The sequence below is a fragment of the Mixophyes fleayi genome, unplaced genomic scaffold (assembly GCF_038048845.1).
Source record: "Mixophyes fleayi isolate aMixFle1 unplaced genomic scaffold, aMixFle1.hap1 Scaffold_477, whole genome shotgun sequence".
In the NCBI taxonomy this organism is placed as follows: Eukaryota; Metazoa; Chordata; class Amphibia; order Anura; family Limnodynastidae; genus Mixophyes; species Mixophyes fleayi.
In genome coordinates, this window is record NW_027448165.1 from 45,644 (window position 1) to 69,253 (window position 23,610).

The following is a 23,610-nucleotide window of genomic DNA, read 5'->3' on the forward strand; positions in this document are numbered from 1 at the left end:
TATCTGTAGTAATATAACAGGATATGACTGGAGAGGTGAGTAACCCTGTGACATCACTGTTATCTGTAGTAATATAACAGGATATGACTGGAGAGGTGAGGGAGTCTGTGACATCACTGTTATCTGTAGTAATATAACAGGGATATGACTGGAGAGGTGAGGGAGTCTGTGACATCACTGTTATCTGTAGTAATATAACAGGATATGACTGGAGAGGTGAGGGAGTCTGTGACATCACTGTTATCTGTAGTAATATAACAGGATATGATTGGAGAGGTGAGTAACCCTGTGACATCACTGGTATCTGTAGTAATATAACAGGATATGACTGGAGAGGTGAGGGAGTCTGTGACATCACTGTTATCTGTAGTAATATAACAGGATATGACTGGAGAGGTGAGTAACCCTGTGACATCACTGTTATCTGTAGTAATATAACAGGATATGACTGGAGAGGTGAGGGAGTCTGTGACATCACTGTTATCTGTAGTAATATAACAGGGATATGACTGGAGAGGTGAGGGAGTCTGTGACATCACTGTTATCTGTAGTAATATAACAGGATATGACTGGAGAGGTGAGGGAGTCTGTGACATCACTGTTATCTGTAGTAATATAACAGGGATATGACTGGAGAGGTGAGGGAGTCTGTGACATCACTGTTACCTGTAGTAATATAACAGGATATGACTGGAGAGGTGAGGGAGTCTGTGACATCACTGTTATCTGTAGTAATATAACAGGATATGACTGGAGAGGTGAGTAACCCTGTGACATCACTGTTATCTGTAGTAATATAACAGGGATATGACTGGAGTGGTGAGGGAGTCTGTGACATCACTGTTATCTGTAGTAATATAACAGGATATGACTGGAGAGGTGAGGGAGTCTGTGACATCACTGTTATCTGTAGTAATATAACAGGATATGACTGGAGAGGTGAGGGAGTCTGTGACATCACTGTTATCTGTAGTAATTTAACAGGATATGACTGGAGAGGTGAGGGAGTCTGTGACATCACTGTTATCTGTAGTAATATAACAGGATATGACTGGAGAGGTGAGGGAGTCTGTGACATCACTGTTATCTGTAGTAATATAACAGGATATGATTGGAGAGGTGAGGGAGTCTGTGACATCACTATTATCTGTAGTAATATAACAGGATATGATTGGAGAGGTGAGTAACCCTGTGACATCACTGGTATCTGTAGTAATATAACAGGATATGACTGGAGAGGTGAGGGAGTCTGTGACATCACTATTATCTGTAGTAATATAACAGGATATGACTGGAGAGGTGAGGGAGTCTGTGACATCACTGTTATCTGTAGTAATATAACAGGGATATGACTGGAGAGGTGAGTAACCCTGTGACATCACTGTTATCTGTAGTAATATAACAGGGATATGACTGGAGAGGTGAGTAACCCTGTGACATCACTGTTATCTGTAGTAATATAACAGGATATGACTGGAGAGGTGAGTAACCCTGTGACATCACTGTTATCTGTAGTAATATAACAGGGATATGACTGGAGAGGTGAGGGAGTCTGTGACATCACTGTTATCTGTAGTAATATAACAGGATATGACTGGAGAGGTGAGGAGTCTGTGACATCACTATTATCTGTAGTAATATAACAGGATATGACTGGGGAGGTGAGGGAGTCTGTGACATCACTGTTATCTGTAGTAATATAACAGGGATATGACTGGAGAGGTGAGGGAGTCTGTGACATCACTGTTATCTGTAGTAATATAACAGGATATGACTGGAGAGGTGAGGAGTCTGTGACATCACTATTATCTGTAGTAATATAACAGGATATGACTGGGGAGGTGAGGGAGTCTGTGACATCACTGTTATCTGTAGTAATATAACAGGGATATGACTGGAGAGGTGAGGGAGTCTGTGACATCACTGTTATCTGTAGTAATATAACAGGGATATGACTGGAGAGGTGAGGGAGTCTGTGACATCACTGTTATCTGTAGTAATATAACAGGGATATGACTAGAGAGGTGAGGGAGTCTGTGACATCACTGTTATCTGTAGTAATATAACAGGGATATGACTGGAGAGGTGAGGGAGTCTGTGATATCACTGTTATCTGTAGTAATATAACAGGATATGACTGGAGAGGTGAGGAGTCTGTGACATCACTGTTATCTGTAGTAATATAACAGGATATGACTGGAGAGGTGAGGAGTCTGTGACATCACTGTTATCTGTAGTAATATAACAGGATATGACTGGAGAGGTGAGGGAGTCTGTGACATCACTATTATCTGTAGTAATATAACAGGATATGACTGGGGAGGTGAGGGAGTCTGTGACATCACTATTATCTGTAGTAATATAACAGGATATGATTGGAGAGGTGAGTAACCCTGTGACATCACTGGTATCTGTAGTAATATAACAGGATATGACTGGAGAGGTGAGGGAGTCTGTGACATCACTATTATCTGTAGTAATATAACAGGATATGACTGGAGAGGTGAGGGAGTCTGTGACATCACTGTTATCTGTAGTAATATAACAGGATATGACTGGAGAGGTGAGGGAGTCTGTGACATCACTGTTATCTGTAGTAATATAACAGGATATGACTGGAGAGGTGAGGGAGTCTGTGACATCACTGTTATCTGTAGTAATATAACAGGGATATGACTGGAGAGGTGAGGGAGTCTGTGACATCACTGTTATCTGTAGTAATATAACAGGGATATGACTGGAGAGGTGAGTAACCCTGTGACATCACTGTTATCTGTAGTAATATAACAGGGATATGACTGGAGAGGTGAGGGAGTCTGTGACATCACTGTTATCTGTAGTAATATAACAGGATATGACTGGAGAGGTGAGGGAGTCTGTGACATCACTGTTATCTGTAGTAATATAACAGGATATGACTGGAGAGGTGAGGGAGTCTGTGACATCACTGTTATCTGTAGTAATATAACAGGATATGACTGGAGAGGTGAGGGAGTCTGTGACATCACTGTTATCTGTAGTAATATAACAGGATATGACTGGAGAGGTGAGGGAGTCTGTGATATCACTGTTATCTGTAGTAATATAACAGGATATGACTGGGGAGGTGAGGGAGTCTGTGACATCACTGTTATCTGTAGTAATATAACAGGATATGACTGGAGAGGTGAGTAACCTGTGACATCACTGTTATCTGTAGTAATATAACAGGGATATGACTGGAGAGGTGAGGGAGTCTGTGACATCACTGTTATCTGTAGTAATATAACAGGGATATGACTGGAGAGGTGAGAGAGTCTGTGACATCACTGTTATCTGTAGTAATATAACAGGATATGACTGGAGAGGTGAGGGAGTCTGTGACATCACTGTTATCTGTAGTAATATAACAGGATATGACTGGAGAGGTGAGGGAGTCTGTGACATCACTGTTATCTGTAGTAATATAACAGGATATGACTGGAGAGGTGAGGGAGTCTGTGACATCACTATTATCTGTAGTAATATAACAGGATATGACTGGGGAGGTGAGGGAGTCTGTGACATCACTATTATCTGTAGTAATATAACAGGATATGATTGGAGAGGTGAGTAACCCTGTGACATCACTATTATCTGTAGTAATATAACAGGATATGACTGGAGAGGTGAGGGAGTCTGTGACATCACTGTTATCTGTAGTAATATAACAGGATATGACTGGAGAGGTGAGGGAGTCTGTGACATCACTATTATCTGTAGTAATATAACAGGATATGACTGGGGAGGTGAGGGAGTCTGTGACATCACTATTATCTGTAGTAATATAACAGGATATGATTGGAGAGGTGAGTAACCCTGTGACATCACTATTATCTGTAGTAATATAACAGGATATGACTGGAGAGGTGAGGGAGTCTGTGACATCACTGTTATCTGTAGTAATATAACAGGGATATGACTGGAGAGGTGACGGAGTCTGTGACATCACTGTTATCTGTAGTAATATAACAGGGATATGACTGGAGAGGTGAGGGAGTCTGTGACATCACTGTTATCTGTAGTAATATAACAGGATATGACTGGAGAGGTGAGGGAGTCTGTGACATCACTGTTATCTGTAGTAATATAACAGGATATGACTGGAGAGGTGAGGGAGTCTGTGATATCACTGTTATCTGTAGTAATATAACAGGATATGACTGGAGAGGTGAGGGAGTCTGTGACATCACTGTTATCTGTAGTAATATAACAGTGATATGACTGGAGAGATGAGGGAGTCTGTGACATCACTGTTATCTGTAGTAATATAACAGGATATGACTGGAGAGGTGAGGGAGTCTGTGACATCACTGTTATCTGTAGTAATATAACAGGATATGACTGGAGAGGTGAGGGAGTCTGTGACATCACTGTTATCTGTAGTAATATAACAGGGATATGACTGGAGAGGTGAGGGAGTCTGTGACATCACTGTTATCTGTAGTAATATAACAGGATATGACTGGAGAGGTGAGGGAGTCTGTGACATCACTGTTATCTGTAGTAATATAACAGGATATGACTGGAGAGGTGAGTAACCCTGTGATATCACTGTTATCTGTAGTAATATAACAGGGATATGACTGGAGAGGTGAGGGAGTCTGTGACATCACTGTTATCTGTAGTAATATAACAGGGATATGACTGGAGAGGTGAGGGAGTCTGTGACATCACTGTTATCTGTAGTAATATAACAGGATATGACTGGAGAGGTGAGGGAGTCTGTGATATCACTGTTATCTGTAGTAATATAACAGGATATGGCTGGAGAGGTGATGGAGTCTGTGATATCACTGTTATCTGTAGTAATATAACAGGATATGACTGGAGAGGTGAGGGAGTCTGTGACATCACTGTTATCTGTAGTAATATAACAGGATGTGACTGGAGAGGTGAAGGAGTCTGTGACATCACTGTTATCTGTAGTAATATAACGGATATGACTGGAGAGGTGAGGGAGTCTGTGACATCACTGTTATCTGTAGTAATATAACGGATATGACTGGAGAGGTGAGGGAGTCTGTGACATCACTGTTATCTGTAGTAATATAACAGGATATGACTGGAGAGGTGAGGGAGTCTGTGACATCACTGGTATCTGTAGTAATATAACAGGGATATGACTGGAGAGGTGAGGGAGTCTGTGACATCACTGTTATCTGTAGTAATATAACAGGGATATGACTGGAGAGGTGAGGGAGTCTGTGACATCACTGTTATCTGTAGTAATATAACAGGGATATGACTGGAGAGGTGAGGAGTCTGTGACATCACTGTTATCTGTAGTAATATAACAGGATATGACTGGAGAGGTGAGTAACCCTGTGACATCACTATTATCTGTAGTAATATAACAGGATATGACTGGAGAGGTGAGGGAGTCTGTGACATCACTGTTATCTGTAGTAATATAACAGGATATGACTGGAGAGGTGAGGGAGTCTGTGACATCACTGTTATCTGTAGTAATATAACAGGATATGACTGGAGAGGTGAGGGAGTCTGTGACATCACTGTTATCTGTAGTAATATAACAGGGATATGACTGGAGAGGTGAGGGAGTCTATGACATCACTGTTATCTGTAGTAATATAACAGGATATGACTGGAGAAGTGAGGGAGTCTGTGACATCACTGTTATCTGTAGTAATATAACAGGGATATGGCTGGAGAGGTGAGGGAGTCTGTGACATCACTGTTATCTGTAGTAATATAACAGGATATGACTGGAGAGGTGAGGGAGTCTGTGACATCACTGGTATCTGTAGTAATATAACAGGATATGACTGGAGAGGTGAGGGAGTCTGTGACATCACTGTTATCTGTAGTAATATAACAGGATATGACTGGAGAGGTGAGTAACCCTGTGACATCACTATTATCTGTAGTAATATAACAGGATATGACTGGAGAGGTGAGGGAGTCTGTGACATCACTGTTATCTGTAGTAATATAACAGGATATGACTGGAGAGGTGATGGAGTCTGTGACATCACTGTTATCTGTAGTAATATAACAGGATATGACTGGAGAGGTGAGTAACCCTGTGATATCACTGTTATCTGTAGTAATATAACGGGATATGACTGGAGAGGTGAGGGAGTCTGTGACATCACTGTTATCTGTAGTAATATAACAGGGATATGACTGGAGAGGTGAGGGAGTCTGTGACATCACTGTTATCTGTAGTAATATAACAGGATATGACTGGAGAGGTGAGGGAGTCTGTGACATCACTGTTATCTGTAGTAATATAACAGGATATGACTGGAGAGGTGAGGGAGTCTGTGACATCACTGTTATCTGTAGTAATATAACAGGGATATGACTGGAGAGGTGAGGGAGTCTGTGACATCACTGTTATCTGTAGTAATATAACAGGATATGACCGGAGAGGTGAGGGAGTCTGTGACATCACTGTTATCTGTAGTAATATAACAGGATATGGCTGGAGAGGTGATGGAGTCTGTGACATCACTGTTATCTGTAGTAATATAACAGGATATGACTGGAGAGGTGAGTAACCCTGTGACATCACTATTATCTGTAGTAATATAACAGGATATGACTGGAGAGGTGAGGAGTCTGTGACATCACTGTTATCTGTAGTAATATAACAGGATATGACTGGAGAGGTGAGGAGTCTGTGACATCACTGTTATCTGTAGTAATATAACAGGGATATGACTGGAGAGGTGAGGGAGTCTGTGATATCACTGTTATCTGTAGTAATATAACAGGATATGACTGGAGAGGTGAGGGAGTCTGTGACATCACTGTTATCTGTAGTAATATAACAGGATATGACTGGAGAGTTGAGGGAGTCTGTGACATCACTGGTATCTGTAGTAATATAACAGGGATATGACTGGAGAGGTGAGGGAGTCTGTGACATCACTGTTATCTGTAGTAATATAACAGGATATGACTGGAGAGGTGAGTAACCCTGTGACATCACTATTATCTGTAGTAATATAACAGGATATGACTGGAGAGGTGAGGGAGTCTGTGACATCACTGTTATCTGTAGTAATATAACAGGATATGACTGGAGAGGTGAGGGAGTCTGTGACATCACTGTTATCTGTAGTAATATAACAGGATATGACTGGAGAGGTGAGGGAGTCTGTGACATCACTGTTATCTGTAGTAATATAACAGGATATGACTGGAGAGGTGAGGGAGTCTGTGACATCACTGTTATCTGTAGTAATATAACAGGGATATGACTGGAGAGGTGAGGGAGTCTGTGACATCACTGTTATCTGTAGTAATATAACAGGGATATGACTGGAGAGGTGAGGGAGTCTGTGACATCACTATTATCTGTAGTAATATAACAGGGATATGACTGGAGAGGTGCGTAACCCTGTGACATCACTGTTATCTGTAGTAATATAACAGGATATGACCGGAGAGGTGAGGGAGTCTGTGACATCACTGTTATCTGTAGTAATATAACAGGATATGACTGGAGAGGTGAGTAACCCTGTGACATCACTATTATCTGTAGTAATATAACAGGATATGGCTGGAGAGGTGATGGAGTCTGTGACATCACTGTTATCTGTAGTAATATAACAGGATATGACTGGAGAGGTGAGTAACCCTGTGACATCACTATTATCTGTAGTAATATAACAGGATATGACTGGAGAGGTGAGGGAGTCTGTGACATCACTGGTATCTGTAGTAATATAACAGGATATGACTGGAGAGGTGAGGGAGTCTGTGACATCACTGGTATCTGTAGTAATATAACAGGATATGACTGGAGAGGTGAGGGAGTCTGTGACATCACTGTTATCTGTAGTAATATAACAGGATATGACTGGAGAGGTGAGGGAGTCTGTGACATCACTGTTATCTGTAGTAATATAACAGGGATATGACTGGAGAGGTGAGGGAGTCTGTGACATCACTGTTATCTGTAGTAATATAACGGATATGACTGGAGAGGTGAGGGAGTCTGTGACATCACTGGTATCTGTAGTAATATAACAGGATATAACTGGAGAGGTGAGGGAGTCTGTGACATCACTGTTATCTGTAGTAATATAACAGGGATATGACGAAAGGTGAGGGAGTCTGTGACATCACTGGTATCTGTAGTAATATAACAGGATATGACTGGAGAGGTGAGGGAGTCTGTGACATCACTGTTATCTGTAGTAATATAACAGGATATGACTGGAGAGGTGAGGGAGTCTGTGACATCACTGTTATCTGTAGTAATATAACAGGGATATGACTGGGGAGGTGAGGGAGTCTGTGACATCACTGTTATCTGTAGTAATATAACAGGATATGACCGGAGAGGTGAGGGAGTCTGTGACATCACTGTTATCTGTAGTAATATAACAGGATATGACTGGAGAGGTGAGTAACCCTGTGACATCACTATTATCTGTAGTAATATAACAGGATATGACTGGAGAGGTGAGGGAGTCTGTGACATCACTGTTATCTGTAGTAATATAACAGGATATGACTGGAGAGGTGAGGGAGTCTGTGACATCACTGGTATCTGTAGTAATATAACAGGATATGACTGGAGAGGTGAGTAACCCTGTGACATCACTATTATCTGTAGTAATATAACAGGATATGACTGGAGAGGTGAGGGAGTCTGTGACATCACTGTTATCTGTAGTAATATAACAGGGATATGACGAAAGGTGAGGGAGTCTGTGACATCACTGGTATCTGTAGTAATATAACAGGATATGACTGGAGAGGTGAGGGAGTCTGTGACATCACTGGTATCTGTAGTAATATAACAGGATATGACTGGAGAGGTGAGGGAGTCTGTGACATCACTGGTATCTGTAGTAATATAACAGGATATGACTGGAGAGGTGAGGGAGTCTGTGACATCACTGTTATCTGTAGTAATATAACAGGATATGACTGGAGAGGTGAGGGAGTCTGTGACATCACTGGTATCTGTAGTAATATAACAGGATATAACTGGAGAGGTGAGGGAGTCTGTGACATCACTGTTATCTGTAGTAATATAACAGGGATATGACGAGAGGTGAGGGAGTCTGTGACATCACTGTTATCTGTAGTAATATAACAGGGATATGACGAAAGGTGAGGGAGTCTGTGACATCACTGGTATCTGTAGTAATATAACAGGATATGACTGGAGAGGTGAGGGAGTCTGTGACATCACTGGTATCTGTAGTAATATAACAGGATATGACGGGAGAGGTGAGGGAGTCTATGACATCACTGTTATCTGTAGTAATATAACAGGATATGACTGGAGAGGTGAGTAACCCTGTGACATCACTATTATCTGTAGTAATATAACAGGATATGACTGGAGAGGTGAGGGAGTCTGTGACATCACTGTTATCTGTAGTAATATAACAGGATATGACTGGAGAGGTGAGGGAGTCTGTGACATCACTGTTATCTGTAGTAATATAACAGGGATATGACCGGAGAGGTGAGGGAGTCTGTGACATCACTGGTATCTGTAGTAATATAACAGGATATGACTGGAGAGGTGAGGGAGTCTGTGATATCACTGGTATCTGTAGTAATATAACAGGATATGACTGGAGAGGTGAGGGAGTCTGTGACATCACTGTTATCTGTAGTAATATAACAGGGATATGACCGGAGAGGTGAGGGAGTCTGTGATATCACTGGTATCTGTAGTAATATAACAGGATATGACTGGAGAGGTGAGGGAGTCTGTGACATCACTGGTATCTGTAGTAATATAACAGGATATGACTGGAGAGGTGAGGGAGTCTGTGACATCACTGTTATCTGTAGTAATATAACAGGATATGACTGGAGAGGTGAGGGAGTCTGTGACATCACTGTTATCTGTAGTAATATAACAGGATATGACTGGAGAGGTGAGGGAGTCTGTGACATCACTGTTATCTGTAGTAATATAACAGGGATATGACCGGAGAGGTGAGGGAGTCTGTGACATCACTGGTATCTGTAGTAATATAACAGGATATGACTGGAGAGGTGAGGGAGTCTGTGATATCACTGGTATCTGTAGTAATATAACAGGATATGACTGGAGAGGTGAGGGAGTCTGTGACATCACTGTTATCTGTAGTAATATAACAGGGATATGACCGGAGAGGTGAGGGAGTCTGTGATATCACTGGTATCTGTAGTAATATAACAGGATATGACTGGAGAGGTGAGGGAGTCTGTGACATCACTGTTATCTGTAGTAATATAACAGGATATGACTGGAGAGGTGAGGGAGTCTGTGACATCACTGGTATCTGTAGTAATATAACAGGATATAACTGGAGAGGTGAGGGAGTCTGTGACATCACTGTTATCTGTAGTAATATAACAGGGATATGACGAGAGGTGAGGGAGTCTGTGACATCACTGTTATCTGTAGTAATATAACAGGGATATGACGAAAGGTGAGGGAGTCTGTGACATCACTGGTATCTGTAGTAATATAACAGGATATGACTGGAGAGGTGAGGGAGTCTGTGACATCACTGGTATCTGTAGTAATATAACAGGATATGACGGGAGAGGTGAGGGAGTCTATGACATCACTGTTATCTGTAGTAATATAACAGGATATGACTGGAGAGGTGAGTAACCCTGTGACATCACTATTATCTGTAGTAATATAACAGGATATGACTGGAGAGGTGAGGGAGTCTGTGACATCACTGTTATCTGTAGTAATATAACAGGATATGACTGGAGAGGTGAGGGAGTCTGTGACATCACTGTTATCTGTAGTAATATAACAGGGATATGACCGGAGAGGTGAGGGAGTCTGTGACATCACTGTTATCTGTAGCAATATAACAGGATATGACTGGAGAGGTGAGGGAGTCTGTGACATCACTGTTATCTGTAGTAATATAACAGGATATGACTGGAGAGGTGAGGGAGTCTGTGACATCACTGTTATCTGTAGTAATATAACAGGGATATGACCGGAGAGGTGAGGGAGTCTGTGACATCACTGTTATCTGTAGCAATATAACAGGATATGACTGGAGAGGTGAGGGAGTCTGTGACATCACTGTTATCTGTAGTAATATAACAGGATATGACTGGAGAGGTGAGGGAGTCTGTGACATCACTGTTATCTGTAGTAATATAACAGGATATGACTGGAGAGGTGAGGGAGTCTGTGACATCACTGTTATCTGTAGTAATATAACAGGATATGACTGGAGAGGTGAGGGAGTCTGTGACATCACTGTTATCTGTAGTAATATAACAGGGATATGACTGGAGAGGTGAGGGAGTCTGTGACATCACTGTTATCTGTAGTAATATAACAGGATATGACTGGAGAGGTGAGGGAGTCTGTGACATCACTGTTATCTGTAGTAATATAACAGGATATGACTGGAGAGGTGAGGGAGTCTATGACATCACTGTTATCTGTAGTAATATAACAGGGATATGACTGGAGAGGTGAGGGAGTCTGTGACATCACTGTTATCTGTAGTAATATAACAGGATATGACTGGAGAGGTGAGGGAGTCTGTGACATCACTGTTATCTGTAGTAATATAGCAGGGATATGACTGGAGAGGTGAGGGAGTCTGTGACATCACTGTTATCTGTAGTAATATAACAGGATATGACTGGAGAGGTGAGGGAGTCTGTGACATCACTGTTATCTGTAGTAATATAACAGGGATATGACTGGAGAGGTGAGGGAGTCTGTGACATCACTGTTATCTGTAGTAATATAACAGGGATATGACTGGAGAGGTGAGGAGTCTGTGACATCACTGTTATCTGTAGTAATATAACAGGGATATGACTGGAGAGGTGAGGGAGTCTGTGACATCACTGTTATCTGTAGTAATATAACAGGATATGACTGGAGAGGTGAGTAACCCTGTGACATCACTGTTATCTGTAGTAATATAACAGGGATATGACTGGAGAGGTGAGGGAGTCTGTGACATCACTGTTATCTGTAGTAATATAACAGGGATATGACTGGAGAGGTGAGGGAGTCTGTGACATCACTGTTATCTGTAGTAATATAACAGGATATGACTGGAGAGGCGAGGGAGTCTGTGACATCACTGTTATCTGTAGTAATATAACAGGGATATGACTGGAGAGGTGAGGTAACCTGTGACATCACTGTTATCTGTAGTAATATAACAGGATATGACTGGAGAGGTGTGGGAGTCTGTGACATCACTGTTATCTGTAGTAATATAACAGGATATGACTGGAGAGGTGAGGGAGTCTGTGACATCACTGTTATCTGTAGTAATATAACAGGATATGACTGGAGTGGTGAGGGAGTCTGTGACATCACTGTTATCTGTAGTAATATAACAGGATATGACTGGAGAGGTGAGGGAGTCTGTGACATCACTGTTATCTGTAGTAATATAACAGGGATATGACTGGAGAGGTGAGGGAGTCTGTGACATCACTGTTATCTGTAGTAATATAACAGGATATGACTGGAGAGGTGAGGGAGTCTGTGACATCACTGTTATCTGTAGTAATATAACAGGATATGACTGGAGAGGTGAGGGAGTCTGTGACATCACTGTTATCTGTAGTAATATAACAGGATATGACTGGAGAGGTGAGGGAGTCTGTGACATCACTGTTATCTGTAGTAATATAACAGGATATGACTGGAGAGGTGAGGGAGTCTGTGACATCACTGTTATCTGTAGTAATATAACAGGATATGACTGGAGAGGTGAGGAGTCTGTGACATCACTGTTATCTGTAGTAATATAACAGGATATGACTGGAGAGGTGAGGGAGTCTGTGACATCACTGTTATCTGTAGTAATATAACAGGATATGACTGGAGAGGTGAGGGAGTCTGTGACATCACTGTTATCTGTAGTAATATAACAGGATATGACTGGAGAGGTGAGGGAGTCTGTGACATCACTGTTATCTGTAGTAATATAACAGGATATGACTGGAGAGGTGAGGGAGTCTGTGACATCACTGTTATCTGTAGTAATATACAGGATATGACTGGAGAGGTGAGGGAGTCTGTGACATCACTGTTATCTGTAGTAATATAACAGGATATGACTGGAGAGGTGAGGAGTCTGTGACATCACTGTTATCTGTAGTAATAAACAGGATATGACTGGAGAGGTGAGGGTCTGTGACATCACTGTAATCTGTAGTAATATAACAGGGATATGACTGGAGAGGTGAGGGAGTCTGTGACATTCACTGTTATCTGTAGAAATATAACAGGATATGACTGGAGTGATGAGGGAGTCTGTGACATCACTGTTATCTGTAGTAATATAACAGGATATGACTGGAGAGGTGAGGGAGTCTGTGACATCACTGTTATCTGTAGTAATATAACAGGATATGACTGGAGAGGTGAGGGAGTCTGTGACATCACTGTTATCTGTAGTAATATAACAGGATATGACTGGAGAGGTGAGGGAGTCTGTGACATCACTGTTATCTGTAGTAATATAACAGGATATGACTGGAGAGGTGAGGGAGTCTGTGACATCACTGTTATCTGTAGTAATATAACAGGGATATGACTGGAGAGGTGAGGGAGTCTGTGACATCACTGTTATCTGTAGTAATATAACAGGATATGACTGGAGAGGTGAGGGAGTCTGTGACATCACTGTTATCTGTAGTAATATAACAGGATATGACTGGAGAGGTGAGGGAGTCTGTGACATCACTGTTATCTGTAGTAATATAACAGGATATGACTGGAGAGGTGAGGGAGTCTGTGACATCACTGTTATCTGTAGTAATATAACAGGATATGACTGGAGAGGTGAGGGAGTCTGTGACATCACTGTTATCTGTAGTAATATAACAGGATATGACTGGAGAGGTGAGGGAGTCTGTGACATCACTGTTATCTGTAGTAATATAACAGGATATGACTGGAGAGGTGAGGAGTCTGTGACATCACTGTTATCTGTAGTAATATAACAGGATATGACTGGAGAGGTGAGGGAGTCTGTGACATCACTGTTATCTGTAGTAATATAACAGGATATGACTGGAGAGGTGAGGGAGTCTGTGACATCACTGTTATCTGTAGTAATATAACAGGATATGACTGGAGAGGTGAGGGAGTCTGTGACATCACTGTTATCTGTAGTAATATAACAGGATATGACTGGAGAGGTGAGGGAGTCTGTGACATCACTGTTATCTGTAGTAATATAACAGGATATGACTGGAGAGGTGAGGGAGTCTGTGACATCACTGTTATCTGTAGTAATATAACAGGATATGACTGGAGAGGTGAGGGAGTCTGTGACATCACTGTTATCTGTAGTAATATAACAGGATATGACTGGAGAGGTGAGGGAGTCTGTGACATCACTGTTATCTGTAGTAATATAACAGGATATGACTGGAGAGGTGAGGGAGTCTGTGACATCACTGTTATCTGTAGTAATATAACAGGATATGACTGGAGAGGTGAGGGAGTCTGTGACATCACTGTTATCTGTAGTAATATAACAGGATATGACTGGAGAGGTGAGGGAGTCTGTGACATCACTGTTATCTGTAGTAATATAACAGGATATGACTGGAGAGGTGAGGGAGTCTGTGACATCACTGTTATCTGTAGTAATATAACAGGATATGACTGGAGAGGTGAGGGAGTCTGTGACATCACTGTTATCTGTAGTAATATAACAGGATATGACTGGAGAGGTGAGGGAGTCTGTGACATCACTGTTATCTGTAGTAATATAACAGGATATGACTGGAGAGGTGAGGGAGTCTGTGACATCACTGTTATCTGTAGTAATATAACAGGATATGACTGGAGAGGTGAGGGAGTCTGTGACATCACTGTTATCTGTAGTAATATAACAGGATATGACTGGAGAGGTGAGGGAGTCTGTGACATCACTGTTATCTGTAGTAATATAACAGGATATGACTGGAGAGGTGAGGGAGTCTGTGACATCACTGTTATCTGTAGTAATATAACAGGATATGACTGGAGAGGTGAGGGAGTCTGTGACATCACTGTTATCTGTAGTAATATAACAGGATATGACTGGAGAGGTGAGGGAGTCTGTGACATCACTGTTATCTGTAGTAATAATAATATAACAGGATATGACTGGAGAGGTGAGGAGTCTGTGATATCACTGTTATCTGTAGTAATATAACAGGGATATGACCGGAGAGGTGAGGGAGTCTGTGACATCACTGTTATCTGTAGTAATATAACAGGGATATGACTGGAGAGGTGAGGGAGTCTGTGATATCACTGTTATCTGTAGTAATATAACAGGGATATGACTGGAGAGGTGAGGGAGTCTGTGACATCACTGGTATCTGTAGTAATATAACAGGATATGACTGGAGAGGTGAGGGAGTCTGTGACATCACTGTTATCTGTAGTAATATAACAGGGATATGACTGGAGAGGTGAGGGAGTCTGTGATATCACTGTTATCTGTAGTAATATAACAGGATATGACTGGAGAGGTGAGGGAGTCTGTGACATCACTGTTATCTGTAGTAATATAACAGGATATGACTGGAGAGGTGAGGGAGTCTGTGACATCACTGTTATCTGTAGTAATATAACAGGATATGACTGGAGAGGTGAGGAGTCTGTGATATCACTGTTATCTGTAGTAATATAACAGGGATATGACCGGAGAGGTGAGGGAGTCTGTGACATCACTGTTATCTGTAGTAATATAACAGGGATATGACTGGAGAGGTGAGGGAGTCTGTGATATCACTGTTATCTGTAGTAATATAACAGGGATATGACTGGAGAGGTGAGGGAGTCTGTGATATCACTGTTATCTGTAGTAATATAACAGGATATGACTGGAGAGGTGAGGGAGTCTGTGATATCACTGTTATCCGTAGTAATATAACAGGATATGACCGGAGAGGTGAGGGATTCTCATAATGACATAGTGAAAATTGTCCTAATATATTCATTACCACCTGGGATTTAGGCACTGTTATTGGGAAGTTCAGTCCACTTTGTATATAATATCTTGTGCAGCATGGTGGCTAAGTGGTTAGCACTTCTGCCTTACAGCACTGGCATCATGAGTTCAATTCCCGACCATGGCCTTATCTTTGAGGAGTTTGTATGTTCTCCCCGTGTTTCTGTGGGTTTCCTCCCACACTCTAAAAACATACTGGAAGGTTAAGTAGCTGCTAACAAATTGACCCTAGTCTGTGTGTGTTAGGGAATTTAGACTGTAAGCCCCAATGGGGCAGGGACTGATGCGAGTGAGTTCTCTGTACAGCGCTGAGGAATTAGTGGCGCTATATAAATAAATAAATGATGATGATGATATCTTCTCTCAGTACATAGGATTACACTCTAGTGAGTGAGACATCCGGTTAGTGTGAGACACCCAGCAGCCATCCCTGTGTGTTAGGAGGATTGAGCAGGACCCAGAGCCCCATCATGGTGCCTCCACCTCACTCACTGATACATGACAGAGACAATGACCAGAAGATCCTGGAACTGACCAACAAGATCATTCAGCTGCTGACTGGAGAGGTGACTGCTGGGAATGGGACATTATACAGTAACACCAGGGGATGTGTCTGGGTGATGACCATTGTGTGTGTCAGGGTCCTATAAGGTGGATGATGTCACTGTCTATGTCTCCATGCAGGAGGGGGAGTATTTATAGAAGGACACAAGGATCTGTACAAGGACGTGATGATGGAGAATCACCAGCCCCTCACATCACTGGGTAAGAGGAGGTTTAATCACAGTCCTGTCTGTGTATATAGAAGATGTCATCACTGTGTGTATAAATACATTGTTACATGTGTACAGTTTGAGATTGTTTATTATAAATCAGATGTATACAAAATATAAGAGTGCAATATAATATGTTAATATAAATAGCATTTCTAATTTTCAGTGTTAATTTTCTTTAATATGGTGATTATTATTCCTGTGGGGTTTTCCCCCACAATCCAAATAAAAATACCATAGTAAGCTGTACACTCCATGTAGTTTTGAGTTTTTATTCTAATTAGAGAGGGGACACCTTTGTCTTAATGAGCTTAGCTAAAGGTAGTTAACGCTACCAATCAGATTCCCCCCTCAGGATTAGGAGATTGTATAAACCGTTACTGTGGTGCAGGGAGAGTATTTTCTATTACAGGTATTTTTCAGAAAGATCCCATTTCTTCTAACTTTGTGAAGACATTATATCCCATGGTAATTAAACATATGGGTTGACAGAGGAAGGTGTTACATTGATCAAAGCTGTTTTGTTGTTTGAGTGCACAGTAGGGAGTCTCCTGTCTGTCTGTGTCTGTGTGTGTGTGTGTGTGTGTGTCTCCTGTGTGTTTGTGTTGGAGATAGTAGGGAAATGTCCCAACTGTGATAAAACAGTGACATAGTTTGTGTTAAATTGCAGATTGCTATTTTCATAAAATGTATAAAATACTTTGGTTTCTGTGCTACTCATTGACGCATTAATTATTAATAAGTGATAACCTCCCCCTCCGTGCGCTAATGTGTGCATCAACTGTATAAATAGGGGCAGCAGGGTCCGTGTAGAGCAGGGCTGGGCAAACCTGTCCTCAAGGGCCATATCCAGTTCATGTTTTTAGGATTTCTGTTTGTAGAAACAGGTGGGATAATTACTGACCCAGCCAAATAGATTAACTCAGCTGTACATGATTAAAGAAATCCTAAAAACATGAACTGGATATGGCCCTTGAGGACAGGTTTGCCCACCCCTGGTGTAGGGGATACTGCAACTTGTTTTGGGAATTCCTTGTGGTTTTGGTTGTGGCTCTGGTACTACCACTGTTTGCAATGACTATTAAGTACATATGTGCTCATATTTCCCAAATATTTTCTTGTATGGAATCTGGGAAATATTTTATATGTAGTGCAGAATTTTTACTTCATCAAAGAATTCTCACCCTGATGGGTATGGTGCCCTGACACCACTAATGTTAGCAGTGACTATTAAACAGGAATCTGATGTGTTGTACACTAATGGAGACCTGGTATCTGATTTCTGTGTAAGAGCAGAGTAGGTGAAATAGGAACATGCTAAAGTGTCAATGATGACTGTGGAAGATCACCGAATATTGTAGACACACTATGACTGCCAACCAGATCATGGGCTATTTTTATTTGAACCAATAATGCCAGGAAAGTCCTCAGGTGGCGTTATTGGGCATTTTCCCTTAAAATCTGAATCCCTAATTATGATACATAAGGATAGACAGCGGAATTGCCACTGTTACATGATGTGATTAGTAGTAAGGATAACATGACATTTTGTAATTCTAACCACCATTTTTTTTTACCAACAGAACGATCTACAGATCCATCTACTGATATTAAGGAGGAATCAGTCTCATGTGATGGAGGAAACCTCACAGACACTGACATTTATACACCCACAGATCATACACAATATACATCTACTGATATAAAGGAGGAATCAGTCTCATGTGATGGAGGAAACCTCACAGACACTGACATTTATACACCCACAGATCATACACAATATACATCTACTGATATTAAGGAAGAATCGGAATCTACTGCCAATGATGAGAAATGTCTTTATAACCGGTTAAGTTCAATTGAATACCAGAAAATGGGAAACAGTAAATGCATTGCAAACAAATATGCATCCTGCTCAGAATGTGGGAAATGTTTTACACAAAATTCAGAACTTGTTAAACATCAGAAGATTCACACAGGCATGCACCCATATTCATGCAGAGAGTGTGGGAAAAGGTTTAGAAGTAATGCAGAATTTGTAGTACATCAGAGAAGTCACACAAGAGAGAAACAATTGTTTTGCTCTGAATGTGGAAAATGTTTTATACGTAAATCATGTTTAACAATACATCAGAGGAGTCATACAGGAGAAAGACCATACATATGCTCTGAATGTGGTAAATGTTTTAAATCCAATTCAGAACTTGTGAGACATCATAGGATTCACACAGGAGTACACCCATATTCATGCCCAGAGTGTGGAAAAGGATGTACAAGTAAGACAGAATTTGTTGTACATCAGAGAATTCACACAGGAGAGAAACCATATTCTTGTTCTGAATGTGGAAAATGCTTTACACAAAATTCAAAACTTGTTAGACATCAAATGAGTCACTCAGGGCTACACCCATATTCATGCCCAGAGTGTGGAAAAGGATGTACAAGTAAGACGGAACTTGTTGCACATCAGAGAATTCACACAGGAGAGAAACCATATTCATGTTCTGAATGTGGAAAATGTTTTACATATAGTGCAGACTTTGTTAAACATCTGAGAATTCACACAGGAGAAAAACCATATTCCTGCTCTGAATGTGGGAAATGTTTTAACCGCAAAGGAAATCTAACAATACACCAGAGAATTCATACTGGAGAAAGACCATATATCTGCTCTGAATGTGGGAAATGTTTTACACAAAATTCAGAACTTGTTAAACATCAGAAGATTCACACAGGCATGCAGCCATATTCATGCACTGAGTGTGGGAGAGGATGTAGAAGTATTGCAGTATTAATTGTGCATCAAAGAATTCACACAGGAGAGAAACCATATTCTTGCTCTGAATGTGGGAAATGTTTTATTAGTAAATCATGTTTAACATTGCATCAGAGGAGCCATACAGGAGAAAGACCATATATCTGCGCTGAATGTGCAAAATGTTTTAAATCAAATTCAGAGCTTCTTAGACATAATAGGATTCACACAGGAGTTCATCCATATTCATGCGCAGAGTGTGGGAAAGGATGTTCAAGTAAATCAGAACTTGTTGTGCATGAGAGAATTCATACAGGAGAGAGACCCTATTCTTGTTCTGAATGTGGGAAATGTTTTCCAAGTAAGTCAGAACTTGTTAAACATCAGAGAATTCACACAGGAGAGAAACCATATTCTTGCTCTGAATGTGGGAAATGTTTTAGGTGTAAATCAAATCTAACATCACATCAAAGAACTCATGCAGGCGAAAGACCATAGATCTGCTCTGACTGTGGGAAAAGTTTTAAATGGATTTCAGGACTTGTTAGACATCAAAGGATTCACACAGGCATACACCCATACAAAGAGTGAGGGAAGGGTGCAAAGGTATTGCAGTATTAATTGTACATCAGAAAATTCACACAGGAGAGAAACCATATCCTTGTTCTGAATATGGGAAATGTTATGAAAGTCATTCTGAAGTTATTGACCATCAGATTATTCACTTTAGGGATAATCCATAGTCTTGATTTGAATGTGGGGATTGTATTAGATGGCATTCACTTCTTGTACATCAGATGATTCACACAGTTTGGAAAAGGGTATAGAAGTAATGCGGAACCTGGTCAGTAGACATCATGCAGTTGAAAACCATATCTTTGCTTTGGATTTGGGAAATGTTTTGTGATCAAAAGCATCTTTCTAAATGTAAATTCACACAGCTAAAATATTCACTATGTGACTTTACAAATTTAAAATTAAAGTTGCCTTATAATTAGAGCTGCTAAAATGTTCATGCATATTATATAGACTTTACTATAGGGGTCCAGCTGGGTAGAGTAGTCACTCAGTGGTATACGGAGGATATATTTCCCCAGTTGAATCCCAGGTATCGTTACAGGTGTATTTTAGCGCTTAACTTTTTCTTGTAAATAAAATGTACATGTGCATTTTTACAACTGTTTCTTGCTGATGTCCTTTATATTTCAGCAAAAAGAATTGAGAGAACTTGTGAATACTTTATAATTACCTATAGAAGAACATTAAATTGCTTTATGTGTAATCTTAATAGATAGAGCATACAAAATTATGCATGTGTATTGTCTTATAAAATCATGCACGTGATAAACTATAATATTTTGTGCTTGTGCAGAATGTGGGAAGTGTTTATTTGTAATTCTGGTCTTGTTAGACATCAGAGATTTCACATATGGGGATAAACTGTATTCATGTTCTTAGTGCCATATGTTCTGTGAGTAAGAAGCTGTCTACACTTGAGAACATCCATAGGTAGAAGACGTGTTTGGTAAAACCGATTATGAAAAGTGAATGTTTGACATAAATGGAGATTTGGCTGTACAATCCGGCGTTGAATTGGGAATTTGGTGCCCTTATGGAATTTGATGTGAATGGTCAGGACTATGACGTTCCCCAGAAGCTTTGTTGATTTACTGTAATTCGTTTCAGATACATTTTATCAATATATAGTGTAATTTAAAACAAATTCTGCACTGGTAAAGATTCCCTACAAGTTCAGTAATCTTCTACTTTCAGTCATCAAACTGTTCGGTAATGTATATAGACGAATGCATTACTCTATGGTCTAGTCCCTGATGTAGTAAGGCACCACAAGGAAAACACTGGTATCAGGAGGCTCAACATCCACATAAAGGACTTCATCATTCCCAACAGGTCATCCTGGAAAAGGAAAACACAAAATAGGGTGAGTCTCAACATCTATTAAGACTTAACAAATACCCTATAGGAATAATTTTCCCTTTGTCTCTCGGTGTGATTGGTAGCCAGCAAAATCCACACCTTTACTCCTGATAACTCATAATCCTGCTAAAGTAAAAATATACATTTGCTTTACATGTACTATAACTCTGGTTATACTACCTCCTAATAAACAATATGCAGCTAATGTAACATCTACTGTGTATATAACACTGAATATGTCTTCAGAACAATTTGCATATAAATGTATGTGCACATCAGATATAACTAACAAAAACCTCTTGAAAGTTCAACCCCCTTAAAAGATTTCTGCCACCCCCCGATTAGCAAAACATATACAGCCTGCTCTAAAAACCCAATATATATATATATAACCTTTCTATCCCTTACACAAAATAGTCACATATTCACATGGACAGTTTCGTGGGTGGTAAGAAATAAACATGATCTCTGTACTCCATGTCATTTCTCCAAAGTTTCACAAAAGGTAAAAAGTCTCAAAGGTCTTTGTGTTTATCAGTACAACATGGTACTTCTCCACCCTCCAGCTGAGAGTGATGAATACACATTGTCATATTTATGCAGTTGTCGTAAGGCCTTCTCCAGGATCACACAATATAGGTCACATTTTTCAACAGTTGGTAAACGTAACAGTGTACGGCAAAGGATCAATGCAATCCCTTCAATTTCAGGTTGCTGGAAAATAACAGTCTGTTCAGTGACTAGGTAAACAGCCTTGAGTTCAACCAATTGGCTAGCCTCTTCTCTTGTCTGATGTCTGACAGTCTGTAATGATGGCTGCATTTCTGTAGCACAAGTCCACACAAGTTCTTCATGGTGTGTTGTACCAGAATTTGCCCTCTGTCTTGAAAAATCTCCCGGCACAGAGATGTTCTCATAGAGAAATCCAAGATAAACAGGTCTGGTGCTTCTGACAAAGTTTGCTTAAATTTAACACGTTCTGCAAGTAGCTGCAATACATCATGTGTAACATGGGGGTCTTCTCCTTTAATTCGTCCCCTCTCCTGTGAGTACCATCGTCCATGTATTAAAGTCTGTGTCTGTGCCACTTTGCTGTGCACAGGCAACATCTCTTCTTTGATTTCTTCTGCAATAGACATGACAGGTTGTGCTGTTGTCGGTGGTAACAGTAAGTCAGGTGTTTTATAACCATTGACTGATATGGTTTTATCAGGAAATACACTGGGGTGTGAGTTTGGATTGCCTCCTTCCAGGGTATCTGTGTAAATCTATAAAAAGCGGCCTGTTTGACCACATAATGTATCATTATACCATCTGTAACTTCTGGAAAGATCGCTAGTACCACAGATTGGCGTGTAACTGTCCTTATTAGGACTACATGAGCTAATAAAACATCACTGCTTCAAGATCCTGATTTGACGACTACTATCGTAGTCATCAATTCCTGTGACCTACAGATTAGACCAATCTAATCCGTTATCCGGTTGTTCTGAGGTTGGGGTCCAGCATTCAGTACCAAATCTTTGCCCACTACCCGCACCTCTGGCCAGTGTGATAGGCTAGGGGGAACAATCCACAGTAACCCTGATCTGAAGGCAAGAGGTCAGGTGTACCAGCCAGGTGCCCAGCAATGAGATACACTAGCAGCGAAAGTTACTCAGAAGGACACGGTTTTAGGTGCTGATGAAGAAGCTTGGTGGTGGCATCAGCAAAAGCCATATGGCACAATTTGGGATAAAGAAAGGGGACCGTGCCAAGGCAAATCCAGAGGGTCCCCAGCAACACACGGACAGGGTGGCATAGGAGGTTCATCCTATCACACAGATATTCATTGCAAAGCCCACAGAGTGTTGGCATAAAAGGCCAAGAGACCTAGTCAAAGACCAGTTTGGCACAAAAGCCAACACCTGAGCCGGAATCATTGTCTCATTAATAGCGTGGATCAAATCTATGACCTTTCTGGCATTGTCTGCCACTTGGCGGATGAGGATGAATCCCACTGTGTCAGGATCTACTATGGCTGTGGCTAGTCTGTTCGCTAGCTGTTTCGCAAAAAAGATTAAGGTCTATGTTAAGTAACGAGATTGGCCTGTAACTAGAGCACAGGCTGGAGTCACGGGCATCTTTAGGTATGACTACAATGTCCTCTCCTGTAGTGGGTTCATCA

At 40.9% G+C, this 23,610-nt stretch overlaps 1 protein-coding gene across 1 annotated transcript; it reads left to right on the forward strand.

The window, feature by feature from the left end:
• The first annotated feature begins 16,306 nt into the window (after positions 1–16,306).
• On the forward strand, positions 16,307–20,581 carry LOC142134225 (uncharacterized). The gene is made up of 3 exons (XM_075194546.1): positions 16,307–16,543; positions 16,662–16,742; positions 18,334–20,581. The coding sequence occupies exons 2-3, from the start codon at positions 16,709–16,711 to the stop codon at positions 20,001–20,003; spliced, it is 1,704 nt and encodes a 567-aa protein (XP_075050647.1). The 5' UTR covers positions 16,307–16,543; positions 16,662–16,708; the 3' UTR covers positions 20,004–20,581.
• The last annotated feature ends 3,029 nt before the right edge of the window (positions 20,582–23,610 follow it).

Bases quoted from the DNA above. Each gene is read 5' to 3' on its own strand.
- LOC142134225 (XM_075194546.1), top strand. From the start codon at position 16,709: ATGATGGAGAATCACCAGCCCCTCACATCACTGG. The intron at 16,743-18,333 runs GTAAGAGGAGGT...TTTTACCAACAG, and splicing joins CCAGCCCCTCACATCACTGG to AACGATCTACAGATCCATCT.